General features: G+C 35.0%; 1 protein-coding gene across 5 annotated transcripts in view; it reads left to right on the top strand.

Moving 5' to 3' along the window:
- RNF138 (ring finger protein 138) overlaps nt 1–20,008 on the top strand; it is a 40,540-nt gene extending 20,532 nt beyond the window's left edge. For 2 of the 5 annotated variants that reach the window (XM_082699390.1, XM_082699391.1), the window contains exons 4-8: nt 88–203; nt 12,716–12,772; nt 13,760–13,871; nt 15,576–15,683; nt 17,677–20,008. In XM_082699390.1, the coding sequence (XP_082555516.1) occupies nt 88–203; nt 12,716–12,772; nt 13,760–13,871; nt 15,576–15,683; nt 17,677–17,745 (462 nt within the window). In that variant the 3' untranslated portion in view covers nt 17,746–20,008. Of the gene's footprint in view, nt 1–87; nt 204–12,715; nt 12,773–13,759; nt 13,872–14,292; nt 14,495–15,575; nt 15,684–17,676 lie in introns of all 5 variants that reach the window. The other 3 variants (XR_014302876.1, XM_082699393.1, XM_082699392.1) reach the window with 3 other exon arrangements.
- Nucleotides 20,009–20,537: the final 529 nt, after the last annotated feature.

Below are 20,537 nucleotides of genomic sequence, written 5' to 3'. Positions count from 1 at the left end.
TGCTTTTCTTCTGTTGACAATATTTCAAATCTTACAACTTCTGTTTGAAATTAAAAGTCACATTACATTTTGATCAATAATTTACAGATTAAATTCTATCGCATGAGACATCATTACAAATCTTGTAAGAAGTATCAAGATGAATATGGTGTTTCCTCTATCATTCCAAACTTTCAGATCTCTCAAGATTCAGTAGGGAACAGGTAAGCAATATTTATTTATAAAAAGAGAATTTTTATAGTTCAAGTAGAATTGTTTGGAGAACTATATGATAAAGTGTTTTTTGTTTGGGGTATGTATGTGTGTTTAAAGTATTTTGCCAGGTAACAGATTTATAACATTTGTCTTCAAGCTTGTTTAACTCATGTAAGATTGCATCTGGGAGAGCATCTTTATAATGTACTTAAGCTTGTGTTATTTAAAAATAATTCTAAGGAAAAAAATCTACATTTCTTTAAATAAAAAACAGAGCTGAAGCCTGTTTTCTTTTGCAACTGAAATTACTTGAAAACCAAAGAAAATCCCTTTCAACTAAAATCTTTATTTGTTATCTGAGAAATAGAGTTGTTAAAAATTTTAATTCTCATAATAAGATGTCATGTAAAAGTGAGATGTGGTACTACTAAATTCTTAGTTCTATTTTAGTCCCCTCCCCTTTTTAAACTAGATCTTGGTTTGCTTTATCTTATTGTCTCTGATGTATATGTATTAAACATTTCTATGAAATGTACTTTACACAGAGTAGTGACCAAAATGTACATGTTTGATTTTTAAAATAGTGATAAAACAAATATCCAGTTAACCACTATAACCCAGATTGAAAAATAGAACATTCTTTAGGGTCTTAGAATCTCCTTGTGAGCCCATATCCTTTTTTTTTTTAATTAAATTAATTTATTTATTTTCAGAAAAACAGTATTCATTATTTTTTCACCACACCCAGTGCTCCATGCAATCCGTGCCCTCTATAATACCCACCACCTGGTACCCCAACTTTCCACCCCCCCACCACTTCAAACCCCTCAGATTGTTTTTCAGAGTCCATAGCCCTATCCTTTTGAACCACATATTCCCAGAGGTAGCCACTCTCCTCCTTTTTAGGTTATTCATTCCATTGCTTTTCTTTGTAATATTACCATCTATGCATGTATCCCTAGACATAAAGTGCTTAATTTTTAACTTAGTTTTTAAACACTCAATAATAGCAAGTACACACATAGTTTTTGTGTAAGGAAAAGGCAGTATTGGCAGTAGTGTGGAAAGGCTCCCAGGAGACTGGATTAAGCAGAGTCTCTTAAGATTTTATTTCAGTAGCATTTCATTTCATGTGTTGCTAATTTTCAGTAATTAACTGCTCTTAAGTACTTAGGGTTATGTACTGTAGGCTTCTCTACTCAGATGAAACTGGTCTAGTCTTTAGAAATTTTCTGATTGCCCAGACTGCAAAATTCTTTTAGATTCTCATTTTACTTGACTTAGCATCATTGGATGAAATGGGTCACTCCTGTTTTGTAATTTAAAAAAAAAAAAAGTCTCCTCAGGTTTCTTCATCTCTGTGCTTTCTTTATTATTGTACCTCTGCTATATTGCAATTATTCAGCAATTTTTTATTAACTGAATAGATTATTCTTAAATGTGAGGTGGTGTTTGTCTTGTTTAACATTGTATTTCCAGTTCTTGGCAAAGTTGCTGGTATGTATGATTTGTGTAATCACTGCTTGTTAAAGGACCAGAGTTTCTCCTCAGAAGTCTTGTTGCCTTCTCCTTTACCTCTCAGATCCAGTTTGATTACTGATAGCAGTATTCCTCATCTGTGCTTTTCTTCTAACACTATTGTCACTTCCCTAGCTCGAGCCTTCATCATCTCTCACTTGAACTATTACGGTAGTCTTTTTATTGGTGGTCCTCCTCTAACCTGTCCTATATGCTGTTGCCAAAGTGGTATTTCACAAGTGCAACTCTGATCTCTTTCTCCCTGTCCTTATACCTTACTCCTTGTACCTTGGAAGTCCATAGCATGACTCCATAGCAGTGCTTCTCATTCTGAATTGCATGGGCCAGTAAGGACTCTGAACTACCTAAACTGCCAAATATTTTGTGTATGTGTGTTTTTCTGGGGAAAGAATGTTGAGATTCTCAAGAGGTTCCATGATCTAAAATCCAACAACTGTTTTATCAGACAGAATTCTTTATTCTAAAGCCCTTTCTGATCTGGAACTTGCCTTGCATTTTTTAGCCTTTCTCTTTCTTGGCTAACCATCATTATATCATATGTCTTAGCTACATTGAATTATTTGTACCATTTCCTCGCCATCCTTAAGAAGCAGTATAAGTTAGCAGTTTAAAAAAATGAACCGTTGGAGTCAAACTACCTGGGTCTACTAATTATATGATCTTGGCAAGAAACTGTATCTCAGTTTTCTCCTCTGTTTTAAAAGGGGGGATGGTAATAATACTATTAGTACCTTATTGGGTTGGGAGCCATTAAATAGGTTAATAAAGGCAAAGTATATTGAATCGTACCTTGCTTGGTAAATGGTAGTTTTTATTTTTTTATTTTTTAAAGATTTTATTTATCCATTTGAGAGAGAGAGAGCATGAGAGAGAGCATGAGAGGGGAGAAGGTCAGAGGTAGAAGCAGACTCACTGTGGAGCTGGGAGCCCGATACGGGATTCGATCCTGGGACTCCAGGATTATGACCTGAGCTGAAGGCAGTCGCCCAACCAACGGAGCTACCCAGGTGCTCCAAAAGGGTAGTTTTTAATTATCACTCATCATTCCCTCACCTCCATACTTTTACAAGTAGTAGTCCCTTTTCCCACCACCCTAACCCACACTTTGCCAGTCAGTGGACTTTTTCTTTTCTTTGAAGATTTAGACCAAGTGTTAATCACTCTGTAAAATCTTCCCTGACCTCTAGAATTTCTTCCTTTTGGTATGCCCTTTCTTTATTCTCCAACTAGGTCCTCTAAGACTTGATTATATTTATTTGTTTATTGCCTTTCTTTTTAAAATCTAGAATGGACTTCTTGGTCTTATTCATTTTTATGTCCTGTGAAAAATTATAATTGTAATGGGAAAAATTGGGTTTGTGTATGAATTATTAGTAAGGAAATTGGTGAAGGAAGGAAACGAAGGTTGTTTGTTTTTGTTTTTTAATGTAGGAGGTAGGAAGATACGAGGCCAGAGTAAGGCTTCATATCTCCTCTCCACCAAGAGGAGGGAGATAATGCACTCAAATTAGGTATTTTGAGGAGAATTTAGTAAGAGGACTATTTTCAAAGGTGTTGGGTACACTATGTGAGCAGCTGGAAATCACAAGTAGTTAGCGATGTACTCTGGGTCTGCTGAAAGCAGGGGAGGGGAGGAAGTAGACACCAGAACTTGGAGAAAGTGAGCTGTATAGAGAGGGCAGCTTGGAGGAATGCAGCCAGCTGAGGCAGTTTTGGTAGGAAGGAGTCTGGGAAATAAATACCCTAACTCTCCTCTTGTTTTACCCTCCCAATTGCCTGCTGGGCTGAACCCAACTGGAAAGCAGAGTGGGGAGCCTATTGATGCAGGTTAGTCTCTCAGTACACAAAGCATGGTGAAAAATGGAGGAGAGAAGATCTGGAGGGACAAAAGATAACCCAGCATATAAAGATTTCAGTTAGTAGCCAAATATATTGTAATATCCTATCAACTATGTTTCATAGCCTCCAAGTAGCTACTACAAAGAAGAAAACATCCATTATGTTATTAACATTGTCTGTGATATTATAAACAAAATGTTTCTAATGAAAAACACAGCTATTCCTGATACTAAAAGAAATGATACTGAGGGACGCCGGGGTGGCTCAGTGGATTAAAGCCTCTGCCTTCGGCTCAGATCATGATCCCAGGGTTCTGGGATCGAGCCCCGCATCGGGCTCTCTGCTCCTCAGGGAGCCTACTTCCTCCTCTTTCTCTGCCTGCCTCTCTGTCTACTTGTGATCTCTGTCTGTCAAATAAATAAAATCTTTAAAAAAAAAAAAAGAAATGATACTGAAATGATTTTGCCCATAGCACCCTTAAAGAAAACTGTGCGGTTAAACGTCATCTTTCCTGTGGTAAATACAAAACAAGGTACATAGGGCTGTAATTTAAAGGCCCCCTTCAAGGTAGCATATGATAATGCCTTATTGTTGTTAAAACTTTTCTTCCAGGGTCTTTTCTCTGATATGCTGGCTTAATTAATCTAGGTGTATTGGTAGAATGGAGAGGATCTATAAATTCATGCAGTTCTCCATGAAGATCATTGCTAGCAGCTAAGCTTTTTAAAACTGCTCAGTTTGGAGAATTTAAGGTCTTACTCTTTGTCAAGTTACTGGAGAACAGATACATTTTATATTGCTGATTAAGAACAGAATCATGGGGCGCCTGGGTGGCTCAGTGGGTTAAGCCGCTGCCTTCGGCTCAGGTCATGATCTCAGGGTCCTGAGATCGAGTTCCGCTTCGGGCTCTCTGCTCAGCAGGGAGCCTGCTTCCCTCTCTCTCTCTCTCTGTCTGCCAGCCTCTCTGCCTACTTGTGATCTCTGTCAAATAAATAAATAAAATCTTTAAAAAAAAAAAAAGAACAAAATCATATAATTAACAGCTAAGCAGGATTTGGTGACATTTTATGAAAATTCATTGCTTTAATAAGACCTCTTTGTGGCAGAGTCAAAGGACTACCTAAGAGAGTAGAGCAGGTGTTTTCTCAGAATACAGTTTTCAGTATTTCCTTGTAAGTACAAATGGATGATTTAAACTCTGAACTTCATGGCTGTGGAAATTCTTTTTTTTTTTTTTAAGAGTTTATTTATTTATTTGACAGAGATCACAAGTAGGCAGAGAGGCAGGCCGTGGGTGGGGGGGAAGCAGACTCCCCACTGAGCAGAGGGCCTGATGCGGGCCTTGATCCCAGAACCCTGAGATTATGACCTGAGCTGAAGGCAGAGGCTTAACCCACTGAGCCACCCAGGCGCCCGGCTGTGGAAATTCTTAAAGTGGTGTCTGCATGTACCTATCTCAGCAGTTTAAAAAAAAAAAAATTCAAAATAAATCCATTGATCGTTTTATTAACATAGATATTGTACTTTTAAACTACTGGGCACACTCTACATGTTCTAGAATACACAGGAATGAGTAAAACACAGTCCCCTTTTCTATATATAAACAGTTTAACTTCCAGTTGAATAATCCAAGATAAACTAGCCCACTAGTTTCAGTCAGATCATTCAGGGTATAATTATTTATTATAAAGTAATAAATGTTAGAGGATGTTTAATAAAATTATTTCATTAGTATGGGGTAGTTTGTCATGATAATTATATAGCAGTCCTAGTTGTTTAAGGCCCTCTCTAGTTGATACTAATAAAATTCTGGTTTTAACATATAAGAGTATATGCTGTTTTCTTTAGCCACTAGAAGTGAGGAAGAGGAGGATAGGGAGGAAAGATGCATATAATCATTGAGATACCAGACACATTTTATCTTCCTTGGAAATTGTTTGGTCTGGTTGTAGGTTTTTCTTACTAATTTTGACTCTTTGAAAATATTAATCTGTAGATATCAGTAGGTGCATATAGTTTAGTCCAATACAGCCCTTCAGAGAGACTGAAAGTTACAAGCAGTCTTAGGTTGTTCCTACAGATTTCTTTCCAAGATGTTGAACATTTTAAGTGGCTAAATAACTTTCTTTGGTTTCGTTTTTGTTTTTGTTTTTTCTTGAGAGAGGACATGTATATGGGACATGGAGGGGGGCAGAGTGAAAGGGAGAGAGAGAAAGAATCTTAAGCAGGCTCCATGTCAAGTGAAGAGCCCAATGCAGGCCTCAATCTTTTAACTCTGAGATCATGACCTGAGCCAAAATCAAGACTCCGACGCTTAACCAACTGAGCTTACCAGACACCCTGCTAAATAGCTCTTTATTAAGGAATCTGGTATAAGTATTAGGTAAAATGACTTTTCCTTATTTATAAACATTCTTTATATATTGTAGATGCCAATCCTTTATTCCATGTATTACAAGTATATATATATTATTTTTTAATTTTTTTTTTCCTCAAAAAATTTTTTTTTTTTTTTGCCATTTTGTAAAACACATAAGTATAGACTTTGGGATTTTTCTTCATATTTTTTTTAAAGCTTTTATTTGTTTATTTGGCAGACAGAGATTACAAGTAGACAGAGAGGCAGGCAGAGAGAGAGAGAGAGGGAAGCAGGCTCCCTGCTGAGCAGAGAGCCCGATTTGGGACTCGATCCCAGGACCCTGGGATCATGACCTGAGCCGAAGGCAGCGGCCTAACCCACTGAGCCACCCAGGCGCCCTTTCTTCATATTTTTAAAAGACTAGAAATGAGATACTTAAGCATTTTGAAAATTTTGCTTTAAGGAATATTGCAACTTAATTTAGCATTAAATGGCATAGTCATACATAATTTTAATTCTTTTTCTTCCTTTTTAAAAATGTTTTATTTATTTAAGTAATCTCTATTTACTTGGGGCTCACAACCCCAAGATCAAAATTTGTACACTCTTCCAACTGGGCAGCCAGGGGCCCCTTTCCCTTTTTTTTTTTAAATTTTGGAAAGGATGCTTAACATGAGCTAGCTAGCTATCCTCTTAACAGATTTTTAAGTGTATAATATAGTGTTCTTATCTATTGTCACAGTGTTGTACAACAAATCTCTAGAACCTATCTTGCATAACTAATGTTTTATACATATTGATTAGTAACTCCCGATTTCACTGTCTCTTACTCTTTGGCAACCACAATTCTGTTCTTTGCTTCTATGAGTTTGACTATTTTGCATAGTTCATATAAGTGAAATCATGGAATATTTGTGCTGTGACTGGCTTATTTAACTTAGAACATTCTCAAGGTTCATTTATGTTGTCATTTTCAGGATTCATTCATTTACAGGATTTCCTTTAAGGTTGAATAATCAGTTGTATGTATATGCCACATTTTCTTTATCTATTCGTATCTTTGTGTCTTTATACATTCACAAGATTGTTTCTGCCTCCTGGTTTTTATGAATAGCCCCACAGTGAACATGGGAATGCTAATATTTCTTCATGATCTTGATTTCAGTTGTTTTGGGTAAATACCCACAAGTAAGAATCCTGAATCATATGGTAGTTTTGTTTGTTTTTTGAGGGGGAACCTTCCTACTGTTTTCCAAAGTGGTTGTAACATTTTCGTTCCCACCTACAGTGTACATAGGTTCCAGTTTTTTCCCACACCCTCACTAATACTCGTCTTATATGCTTTTTTGATAATAGCTGTCATAACAGGTATGAGATGACAGCTCATTGTGATTTTGATTTGCATTTCCCTGTTGATTAGTGACCTTGAGCATCTTTCTATATACCTGTTGGCCATTTCTATCTCATCTTTGGAGAATTATTCAAGTTTTTAGCCCCTATTTTGTAATAGGGTTGGTAGTTTCTTTGCTGTTAAGTTGTAGGAATTCCTTATATATTTTGAAGATTAACCCTTTATCAGATACGTGGTTTATAAATATATTCTCTCATTCCATAGGTCATCTTTTCACTCTTTCGGTTGTTTCCTTTGCTGTGATGAAGCTTTTTAAGTTAGGTAGTCCTACTTGTCTATTTTTGCTTTTATTTCCTGATTGCAAATGTCTTTGGCTACTCTTGTTATAGTATCTTTTGACAAACAAAAATGTGTTATTTTTATTTGTATGTATATATATATAATTTTTTAAATGATTTTTGCATTTTGTATCATGTTGAGAAATTTTTTCCTATGTCAAGGTTATAAGATATTTTCTTCTTTGAACATTTTAAAGCTCTACTTTTCACATTTATTTTGAATGTATAATGTGAGGTAGAAAAAATTTCCCCATGTGGTTAGCCATTTGTCCAGTACCATTCAGTGGGTCAATTTTTTCCTCACAGATTTACAGTGCCATTTCAGTCCTACACATCTCTCTGTGTTCTGTTCTGTTCTGTTCATTTGCTTATTTCTCTGATATCAGGCTATCTTAATTATTATTGCTTCAACAATAAGTTTTAATGTCAGGTAAGGAAAATTTCCTTCCTTGGTTTACTTATAAAATTGTTTCTACTATTCTTGTCCCCTTGATATTCCACATAAATTTTAGAATCAGACTTTTGAGTCTCCTGAAAATCTCTGTAGAGATTTTGATCAGAAGCATTATAGAGGTTGAATTCATTGAAATCATAGATTTGTAGGGAACTGACATCATATGATCCTGACTTTCCCTGTTTACATTAAACAGGGAAACAGCTTGTCTTCCCCAGTTTTTTTAATGTGATTTTTTAGAAAAGATTTTTGTTTATTTATTTGACAGAGATAGCAAGAGAAAGAACACAAGCGTGGGGGAGCTCTAGAAGGAGAGGCAAGCTTCCCACTGAGCAGGCAGCCCCGTGTGGGGCTCGATCCACAGACACTGGGATCATGACCTGAGCTGAAGGCAGATGCTTAGTGACTGAGCCACCCAGGCACCACCACCACCCCCCCTTTTTTTTTTTACAGATTTTATTTTTTTATTTGACAGAAAGAGAGATCATAAGTAGCCAGAGAGGCAGGCAGAGAGAGAGGAGGGGAAGCAGGCTCCCTGCTGAGCAGAGAGCCTGACTCAGGACTGGATCCCAGGACCCTGAGACTGTGACATGGGCTGAAGGCAGAGGCTTTAACCCATTGAGTCACCCAGGCACCCTTCTCTCCCTTTTTTTTTTTTTTTAAGTTTTTTTTTTAATTCATTTGAGAAAGACAGGGCAGGAATGTGGGGGGTGGAGGTGGCACGGAGGGAGAGGGAGAAGCAGGGAGCCCGCCCTGGAGCTCCATCTGAGGACCCTGAGATCATGACCTGAGCTGAAGGCAGACCCCTTAACCAACTGAGCCACCCAGGTGCCCCATCTCTTTTTTTAAAAGAGCATTTTTAAAAAAAATGTGCTGAAAAATTCCACTTAGAGCATGTGTAAATATGTTTTATTGTATCTTTTCCTAGTAAAACTTCTGTTGTATACATATGGATGTTTTTTCCTGTTTTGTAATCTAAGTGATTATTACTAGTGCGTAGGAATAGTCCAGATTTTTACGTTAAGATTGTATTAGCAACTGTTGACTTATTAGTTCTCATAGTTCCAAATAATTTACCTGTAGATTCTCTTGGACTTACTATGTGGAAAATTTTTTTTTAATGTAATTTTATGTCTTAGTGCTTCATGTCATAATTTATTGCATTAACTAGGATCTCTATCCAATATTAAGTAGGAGACACCTTTCTCTTGTTCTTGATTTTAAGTGGGAATGCATCTAAAATTTTATTATTAAGTATTATGTTTACAGTAGTTTTTTAACATAGGTATTTTTTATCTGTGTCATAATGATATCATTCTGAATTTAAGATTTCCCCATTAAATGGTTCCGTTCAAAATGGGATCTTTTGGGGCGCCTGGGTGGCTCAGTGGGTTGAAGCCTCTGCCTTCCGCTCAGGTCATAATCTCAGGGTCCTGGGATTGAACCCCACATCGGGCTCTCTGCTCAGCGGGGAGCCTGCTTCCTCCTATCTCTCTCTGCCTGCCTCTCTGCCTACTTGTGATCTCTGTCTGTCAAATAAATAAAATCTTTTCAAAAAATGGAATCTTTTATGGAATTAAAACTTATATACATTTGACACAATTCCCAGATATTTTGGTACTTAAGGTGTAGGCATTTGTATTTTTAGAAGCATTGTGAACGATCAGGATTTTTTGTTTTTGTTTTTGTTTTCATTATGGAGGTTGCATCTTATTGAATGGTTATTCTGCATCAGATGAAATGATCTTTTAAAAATTTTAATTGATAATATGGTACCAGTAATAGATTTTCTGTTGTTGAACCCATTCATGCATTTCTGGAGTAAATGAATAGGCTACCTGTAGTAGCCCAGACATGGTACAGGATGATTAGGAAGGGCTAGAGTGATGATAATGACAGTTATAATGGAAAATAGAGAACTGTAATGGGAGAGGCAAGGGAGAAAGCATTTGAAAAGGGCATTAAATTTGATATTAAAATGTTTTAAATCACTTTTGTGGTTGTATACCCCATCAGTGAAAAAAATAAAGAATGCATTCCTAGTACATGTATGTTTATTTTAAAACTATGCATCTGGGGCACCTGGGTGGCTCAGTTGGTTAAGTGTCTGACTCTTGGTTTTGGCTCAGGTCATGGTCTCCAGATTGTGAGATCTAGCTCTGCATCAGGTTCCTAGCTCAACAGGAAACTGCTTCTTTCCCTTTGCCTCTTCCTGTGCTCTCACTCACCCTCTCTCTTTCACTCTAAAATGAATACACAAATCTTAAAGTAAAAATAAAATAATAAAAAACATGCACGTATTTTACAGTACTAATACTTTATGTACATTTAAAGTATGCAAAATTTAAGTGAGCTAAAGATGAAATTGTTACTTTAAAAATAAATTTTGCTTAATGGTATGAGATATTTTTATTAATGTTTTATTAATACTTTTACTAAAACTAGTATTGTTGACTATATTTTCTAGAAAATTTTTTAAAAGATTTACTTAGAGCACACACACACACGTGCATGAGTTGCGGGGTAGACGCAAGAGAGGAAAGGAAGAATCTCAAGCAGACTCCCTGCTGAGCGTGGAGCCTGTCACAGGGCTCAGTCTCACTACCCCAAGGTCATGACCTGAGCCAAAATCAAGAGTTGGATGCTTAACTGACTAAGCCACCCAGGTGCCCCCTAAAATTTTTTAAATCTTAGTTTAACACTATGACATTATCAAAGATTTGAAACTAAGTTCTTTTTACAGCGATACTGATTTTGCTGACTGTCATGGCTGAAAAAGATATTTACCATACAAAAGCTTATAGATCCAAATAGAAGAAGTATGTCACAGGTTGAGCTTACTAAAATTTTCAGTTCCATTCATTAAATGTCAAAAGAGCTTTGTTGAAATTTTCATCTTCCCTAATGATGTTACAGTTGTTCTTATAAACCAACTAGAAGTCGTTACAGTGTTTTTAAAGGACACATTCAAAACCCAGTCATTATATTTATTTGGAAGATTTTATTTGTTTTTTATTTTTTAGTTTTTTAAGTAAGCTCAGTGCCCAGTTTGGGACTTGAACTCAGAACCCTGAGATTAAGAGTCATATGATGTACCGACTGAGCGAGTCAGGCACCCCTATTTGAAAGATTTTTAAAAGATTTAAAAAAACAATTAGAAAAATCTGTTACCAAGTTGAAAGATACAGATATGAGATTTTTAAAAAATAGGTGACACATACTGTTTTCATTAACAAATTCAGAATAACTCTTTAATAAATGCAGTTTCCATAATTTGAGTTTATTTTAAAAAGGTGTTTAGTCTTCACATTGTTAAAATGCCACCTTTACCTGAAGAGACAGATTAGTATCTGCCGGAAAGGTACAGAAAAGAATGGTTTACTAGTTTGCTCTTTGGGTGTGAAAACTGGGAAGCTCGCTTGCTGGCTCAGCATTGGATAGATGTGTGTGGAGAGAGAACATGGTTATTTTCATAGAAGGGGCAGTCTTTGGGAGGGTGTCTACACTAAATAAACCTTGTTGTATGTAGTTCTATTATGAAAAATCAAAAAAGGAAAATTCAAAAAGAAAAGAACATTTGTTAGGCAGCTGGTATAGTAACGGTTTTGTTTTTTATAAAAAACGAATAAGCATTTTTCTAGGTTTAACAACTCTTTTAATTCTGGTATTGAGATATAAAAGCAGACTTCTGCATGGTACAGTTCTTTGCCCACTACCTGTCTCATTTCTGTTAATGTTTCTGCTATTAAAAGGATTTGTTTCTATAAAATTGACCACTCTGATAATATTCTGTAATGCATAAGTGACAGTCCCCATTTGGAACATACCAACTCATCCCTCTGGATTTCTCTAATACTGCATATGACATTTGGCTCCAGGACAGGGTCCCTCTGAAGATGTCAAATTGTTCTGTATATTAAATGTTGGAAAGTCTAGTTCCTTTTTTGGAAAATAAGAACATAATGAACATTTAAATCTTCTCTTAAAACTACTCTGCTTTGGAGGCTGCATCTTTAAACCACATTCTAGTTACAAGTCAGAAAGTTCACAGATTCTTGCTTCTACCTCAGCTTTCAAAAACTAGGTAGTCTAGGTGGAAGAGTCTCTTTGAAAGCCTGAAGAACCTGGGGAAATACTATCATGCTAGAAATTTAAGATAATTCTGCAAAATTCTATATTCTCTATATATTTGTAACTGCATAAGCTAATTTGAAAAGGATGTAAATAAAGATTTAATAAGCAGTTTTCTTACCAGAATTTATTTAAAAAGTAATGCTATAATTATTTCATAGTTCAGAACTATTTGAAGTTCAGGCTTTTTTTTTTTAATTTTTTTTTTTTAAAAAGAGGGCGTGCATGTGCGAGTTGGGGGAGTGAAGAGGGGGGGAGAGAGAGAATCTCTAGTAGGGTCCGTGCTCAGCACAGAACCTATATGGGGCGCAGTCTCATAATGCTGAGATCATGACCTGAGCCAAAATCAAGAATTAGATGCTTAACTGGCTGAGCCACCCAGGCATCCTGAAGTTCAGGCTTTTAAAAAAATTCAGACTAGTCATTTCATTAGCAATTCAAGTTAGTGAATCTGTAATGTGCTTTTTTACTTGAGGTATTAACGTTTTCCCCCCTCTATTCTTCTTAAGTAATAGGAGTGAAACATCTACATCTGATAACACAGAAACTTATCAAGAGAATACAAGGTAAGCTTTTGAAAATTTTACTACTTTAGTATATAATATCTGTCACTTTATAATAGATCTTTTAATTAATTAATTAATTAATTAATTTACTTGACAGACAGAGATCACAAGTAGGCAGAGAGGCAGGCAGAGTGAGAGGAGGAAGCAGGATTCCTGCTGAGCAGAGAGACCAATGTGGGGCTCAATCCCAGGACCCTGAGATGAGCCAAAGGCAGAGGCTTTAACCCACTGAGCCACCCAGGCACCCCTGAAATTTTTTTATAAAATGAAATCATCAGGCATAATGCTAGACTAGCACACAGATGCTTTTACAGATCACGTTAAATTAGAATAGTGTAGATCTCCTCTTTTACTGTGGTCCGGTTTCTTCCATGCATAATTTAGGTAGAGATGTCAGTATTAAACTGTCCCTTGCTGAAATTCTGAGGTATTAAACTTCAGTGATGCATGATCCTCAAAATGTTTTGAAATGTTGATTGTTCTGATGATTGACACTATTGTTTTTCACTTTTCCTATGAATTTTGGATGTTAGATTCCTAGAGATTGGGATAGACTAAGGATCTGACCTTGATGGGAATCTTTTTAATAAAAGTTTTGACGTCCTAGATATGGGACACCACAGGGTGTTTACAACTTTCAGGAGAGTTACAGAGACATCTGTTGGCCCTACACAAATGACTAAATTTAAGTTGTTTGGACGTAACTGCTTAACATATGGGGCAGCTAGGTTTGTTTTCGTTTAAGCTAAAGGCGCCACGAGAAAATGTACTGAAACATTTTAAGGGTACTGTAAACTGAGATTGTTTGGGAACATCTGTTGTAGATAATTTACTGAAAATAGTTTTTGCAAAATGAGGAAATCTTTGAATAATAAGTATATTAAAATATACTTAAAATATACTTAAAATAATTGGTCAAAGAATAGAAAATCATCATTTTTGTTACGATTTCACCTTAAGTACATTTCATTTAAAATTATTTTATAGTTCTTCTGGGCATCCTACCTTTAAATGTCCCTTGTGTCAAGAATCAAATTTTACCAGACAGCGTTTACTGGATCATTGTAACAGTAATCACCTATTTCAGATAGTTCCTGTGGTAAGTACCTATGTTAAAGACAGTCTTCTGTTTAAATATGCTCTTCCATTTTACTTCATGTGTATAAGGGAAAGTAGTTGATTTAAACTTGGAATGGGCATTATCAAGAAGGTAGACTTTTGTCAACAAAAAATTGATGACCAGAAGCAAAATAAGATATTTAAAATTCCACTAACTCACTTATAGAAAGGGAGATGGTTATTATAAGGGTGATGTAAGAGAATAGGCTGGAGGAGAGTGAAATCATGAAAGGTGAACTGGGGATTTTCATTTGAGGAATGGCAGAACCTCTACTGAGACCTCTCAATCTCTTAATCTGTAGGATTCAGGCAGCTGGATCTGGCCTGGTGGACCTGTTGTAGGTGAAAGCATTTATAAATAAGAATGAAGTCAGTAGGTGTTTTTAATTGTATCCTTGCAGAATCTAGTATATGAATGCATAAAGCACGGAAGGAAAAGAATCATACTTTCTTTTTGATGCATACATATCTTTTTGATGCCATTTTGAGGCTGTGTAAGAAAGGGGGAGACCTTTTTGATGAATGAGGGAGACAGTGGACTGCAGGATTCCAGCATTGTGTTAATGGTCCTACAAGTCCTCTTTTGGAACATGAGTTACACAGGTAAGTGATTTCAGCTGTGGATGGTACAGGAGAAACTGAGCTGGAAGAGATACTTCCTTTTCAGCTGTACATTTTGATATATATTTTCTTCAGAAATAGAGTAGGAAGAACATTTCATAAATAAAATAAGGATTATAGGTATTTCTAAGCAGATTTAGTTGGTAGTGCTAGAAAAGTTGTGAAAGATATGCCTCAGTAACTACTGAGACTACACTTAAACTCTTACATAGCACAAAGGGAGACACATCACCTACTCCGTTCATTAGGGGACAGTCAGTTAATAAACAAATACAATTGCCAAAGATCTCTCCAGGAAAAAATCTCACATTTAAGATACTTGATTTGTTTTATATTGCATTGGCCAATTTTTGTTCTGCATTATTTTCAAAACAGCACAAACTTTGGTTAGAGTCCAGTTAAAAGTTTCTTCTTACTTGATTTGAGTGTATCATCCATTCACTTTTTAGCATGTCCCTCATTTAAAACCTTAAGGATATGATTTGAAGTTTACTTCACTTTCATTTTACTTATAAATAAAATTAAGCTAATAGTGATTATAGTTACTTGTGGTTCAAATGAGATTACATGCTGGCTAATGATAGCAACTGTGACATTATTAAAGGCTAACTATGATGTTTCTGTTCAAACAAATCTTTGTAGTCAGAGATATAAATAATAGAATGTATCTCTCGTTTTTATTGTGTTAGATTACTATACTTTATCTGAGGTACTTTGGTCAGGAAATGATGATTTCTTGAAATTTGGACCTTATAAGTGATTTTTTTTTAAAGATTTTCTTTATTTATTCGACAGAGATCGCAGGTAGGCAGAGGTAGGCAGAGAGAGTGGGGGAAGCAGGCTCCCCACTGAGCAGAGAGCCTGATGCGGGGCTCGATCCCAGGACTCTGAGATCATGACCTGATCTGAAGGCAGAAGCTTAACCCACTGAGCCACCTAGGCACCCCAGAAATGATTTTTATATAGACATTTTCAGTAACATAAGCTTGTGTTGTTTTAATACTTCCAATAATTAGTATGTTTGGATATTTTCATTATATTTAAAATATTCTGTTTCTCATAGACATGTCCTATTTGTGTGTCTCTTCCTTGGGGAGATCCTAGCCAGATTACTAGAAATTTCGTTAGTCATCTAAATCAAAGACATCAGTTTGATTATGGAGAATTTGTGGTAAGTGAAATTCTTTAAGCTTAAGAAAATGCCCTGTAAATATTCAAGTTAAATTAACTTTTTCAGTCTAGACTTGAGTTTTGAAACAAGCTATTGTTCTTATTATTTATTTATTTATTTATTATTATTTTAAAAGATTTTATTACAGAGAGTGATATTGAGAGAGGGAACATAAGCATGGGAGAGCTAGAGGGGGAGAAGCAGGCTCCCTGTTGAGCAGGGAACCCCATATGGGGCTCGATCCCAAGATGCTGGGATCATGACTTGAGCCAAAGGCAGATGCCTAATGACTGAGCCACCCAGGCACCCCAGGGTTGTTTATATAATATAGGTGAACTTTGGTTCTATATTTGTGGAAGTGGTACAGTTAAATTTACTGTTTACCTCCTTGTACTAGAGAGATAATTAATGTAAGATGAGTAAACCCCCAGATTGAACAAAATAACTATTTATGTGAAAACTGTCTAGATTTAAGGGATAATTATACCTGTTTAGAGAAGTGAAACTGGTGCAACAGATGGGAGGAGAATGTTGTTCTCATGTAGTATAAGTTGCTTATTATAATAGATTTTTCATATCTACATATGAGACACATTATTTTTTTTAAAGATTTTATTTGAGAGATTGGGTGACTGAGAGAGCGAGAGAGATCACAAGGTCCGGGGAGGGACAGGAGGAGAGGGAGGTGCAGGCTCCCTGCTGAACAGGGAGCCTTACAGGGGGCTTGATCCCAGGACTCTGGGACCATGGGATCATTACCAGAGTCGAATGCAGACACCCAACCAACTGAGCCAGCCAGGTGCCCACATCCTTGTTAAAAATGAGGGAGCATAATTATTAAATAAAGCCAGATTGAGTAGATTCTGGTCTTAGACGATCGCTTTAACAGGCATGAGAGAAGTTATATAAAAAAGATCCCTAAAGCAAAAATGGGGTTACTTTCTACCTCCCAAATGTGTCATTATAATTTTTTAAAGAAATTAGATGACTTTTTGTTTTATTGTGAAATTACATTTTATTCAACTGCAATGAATTAAAACCATATCTAATTCAGTATTAATCCTGATAAAGAATGGCTGATACTTATTTTCCAGTTTAGGTAAGCACAGGCATGTGCAATTCTGACAATGACATGAACAGAATTTATTTTTTTCTCTGTTCTCCAGTGTTGAAATTATATCATTATCGATAAAATTTTTTTTATTTTGTGGAATTTGCATTTTTAGTTATATTGTTTTAAAGTAACACCTCAAATGTGTAAAATTCATGTGTACTTTTATGATTTTAGCATTTTTATGAAATACAGATTCTTAAACTCTCATTTTAAGAAAGTTTACTGTGGACAATATGATTTGTAAAAATGAAAATATATTTTATAAACTGCTTTTGATCTATTGTGATATTGTGATCTATTTTGATCAATTGTCCAGTTTTATTTTGCGAAAGAAGAGTGTGTAATTTTAATTACTTGAGATTGTCAAGTGGAAGCCCATTTTAAAGCAAACCCATAAAACATAACTGATAGCAGCAAGTAGAATTAAGTGAAGGAGGCTGGTGTAACTAAGATTGAGGAAGCTATAGTTTTTAGCTTCATGTTAGGATTAAGAAGCTGCTATTTAGTTCTCTTAATTCAATAAATGCTTATTTAAAATTAAATTTTTTAGATAGTTTGACATTATTTTCTAGAGATGACACATTTATTATCACTTAAAATTGTGGGTTACCTTTAACTGTACTTTTAATTAACTACCTCATCTTAAAGCACTATAACTTTCAAATTTCATTTTCTGCTCATCCTAATTTGTTGTTTATCAATTATATTTAAATAATTACAACTGAACTTAATTACTAAAGTTCAGACATTTAAATCTTATGTTTTAAAGGATAGCATATATTGTAACATAAACCATTTTAAGTGTGTTAATATATTGGGCAAAGTATTGAGTAGTGGAGTATATCTTTCCTATTGATACGTTAATGTCATTGTTTTTAGAATCTTCAGCTAGATGAGGAAACCCAGTATCAAACTGCTGTTGAAGAATCTTTTCAAGTAAATATCTGAAGGCTATAGACATCTCTGCATCTTTGTACCTGCAAGTGCCATCTTCAAGGGGAAAACTACATGAAGTCACCGTTTCAGTAACTTGACGTGTATATTAATAAAAGTAATTCAGTCTATTGATTTAGGTTTTTAAGTAAAAAATAAAGGTGGGCCATCTGAAAACTTCATCTTTTTGATAAGTTAAAAATGAAAGTTAGGACATTATCTTTAAAAATATTGAAATGGACAAAAGGGATTTCATGTTATACTTCTCTTTTTTTATATTATACAGTCTTAAATTTTTCCTTACATTGCTTTTGGAATTTGGTGCAGTTCCTCCCATGGACGTTCTTGTAAACAGGTAACACATAGTAGCACACTCTGAAAGATGTGATTGATAGAAACCTACTAAATCTGAGCCAGTTACCAGAGTTGCGGAATGGAGACTTGAAGTGCTAAATGAAACAATCCAAAGGAAACTTTTTTAATACAGATTCTAGCTGAAGAATCCAACTATAAGAAAATTGTATTTATATAATGTTTAGTATTTTTGAAGACTAGTGAGATTTCTTTAATAATTATAACTCTTTAAAAAGTGAAGGTTCATCATAAAGGTATTTTCTTTTTGCCTTAGAAGGAAATACTAAGAGAAAAATTTATTTCTTAGGTGGGAGGTTGGTGATTTCAAATCTTGTTTGGCCAACTAATTTGTAAGCCTAAAGTATATTAAGACAAATTATAGCTCTTTGTCCTCAAAATTTTCTAGCCAGTATTTCTCTTTAGCTAAGATGAAACTTTGATTAGAAACTCCAGTTGGTGATATCATATTCTACAGGTATGTTTAAATGAGAGGTTTGGTTTCATTTCAGTTTAGAAACTCATTCAAAGCTAAAGATGTGTGTGTATATATGCATATACTTTTTTATGTGTATTTACACACACAACATATGCATGCAATTTGTCAGGTTATATACAGAATTTCTATTAAGATTTTAAAAATGGACAAGCAATATGGAATTGAATATCTGATTTGATTAAAATTTTTTATATCACCAAATTTTTAAAAAGCAATGGCCAAATGCTAAGTGGTTTAGTTGGCTACTGTTACACCTTAAAGTTGAATTTACACACATAATTACCTTGTTTATATGGTGCTCATTTGTTACTCTCAAAGATAATGCATGACTATGAAGTAATGAGATGGATGCCACCAGCCTCTCTGTTTCACTACTTCTTAGTCAACACTGGGTTTGTTCTTAGTATTTATTAATAAGAATCATAAAATAATTTGTACTAGAAGGCCTAAATCACAGAATGAAAGAGGAAGTGTGTATTAGCTGACATTCCATACTAATATGCATTGTTTATGCTTTCTTTAAAATAACTAAGAGAACATAAAAGAAAATCTCAGAAGTAGTTTGCTGCTAATATACATATATTGTATGAAAAGGGTATATTTTGGTTTTGTTAAAACCCTTGTTGACTTTTCTACAGTGAACATTTTTTTAACTTGATTTAATAAAAATGTTAATTTTGAAAGTGGAGTTTTGTAAAAACCTTTTTCAGTCAAACAATGACTATGGTAGTAATAACAATCACCAAAAAAGCCATACATCTTGATAAGCATATGCCTTTGTTCTGTCATTCGAAAGAGTGATGTTTACTATGTGCTTGAACATTTTCTCTGCAGTTACATGAGTGTAATTGTAAGAATAGCTGTTTAATGAACTCTTTTTAAAAAGATTTTTGACCATAGGTTTTTCCAGTTTAAAGCAATAACTTTACTACTTTCTTTCAAAGTTAATACTTCCAGTATATCAAGTTTTAAAGCATTCTGAGATTTGAGAACTTCTTTAAAGGAAAATTGTAGTAGAGATCATCTTGATGAAATTGTGTTTGGAAGTTTGTGGATTAGTTAAATATCAATAATAGTCTTGTGTGTCTTTCCTATAAACTTTTCTTAAGGAAAATATTGCCTATTTGCTATTACCTGGGAACTCCTCAGTATGGAAATGTTTGTTTAATCTCACCTTTTGTCAGTGGGTTAGGAATAGGGACAAGCTTTACAGATTTACAGTTTAAATTAATGAGAAAGTCCTTATTTTTAATATGCCTATAGCTGAGTCAAAATAAAGGAGGGAAACTGTTGATTGCTGATACCCAAATTTCACAATACCACTTATAGGAAGGCGATTTCCCTCAGCAAGTTACAGTTTATGTTGTTAAACAGAGTCTTATTTGAGATGTATTGCTTTATTTTTCAATTAAAAGTGGTTTTCTCCTACTTGTGTGTCTAATTAAAATTTTGTCTAGAGGCAAACACGATAGCATTTAATTCTCATAACTCACCCTGGAAGACATGTAGGAGATAACTCATTATTTTGCTCTTGAAAAAGTGGATAGGAGAAAGCTACCACATGCTGATGCTATATGTTGCATTTAACTTTATAAACCTATTCTATCTTCATTTCAAATGTTAATCAATTTATAAGGTTATTTGTCAAGTGTTTATGCCGCAAGATTTTCAAGTCCTGTTAGCAACCAGGCAGAAAGCTAGTTAACTGGTTAATAAACACTTTTATATGGAGAAGTTACCCTTAAGTATGATATCAGGGTTGTAAGAACATCTTGCCAAATACAATGTCATATACCTTTTGGGTTGCTTAAGAAGTATTAATCTTCATTGAATCATAACTTTTATGGAAATCTGTTACGGCTGCTGCTCAAAAGAATAAACCTTTTGAGGAGCTGATGACATTTTAGCCTTTGTGACCCAGAAAACATGTAAATACATGTAGTATAAAACTGATGAT

The sequence above is a fragment of the Mustela nivalis genome (assembly GCF_964662115.1).
Source record: "Mustela nivalis genome assembly, chromosome: 14".
Lineage (NCBI taxonomy): Eukaryota > Metazoa > Chordata > Mammalia > Carnivora > Mustelidae > Mustela > Mustela nivalis.
The sequence above is the reverse complement of the archived record's forward strand: the minus strand, read 5'-3'. Positions and strand labels throughout refer to the sequence as shown.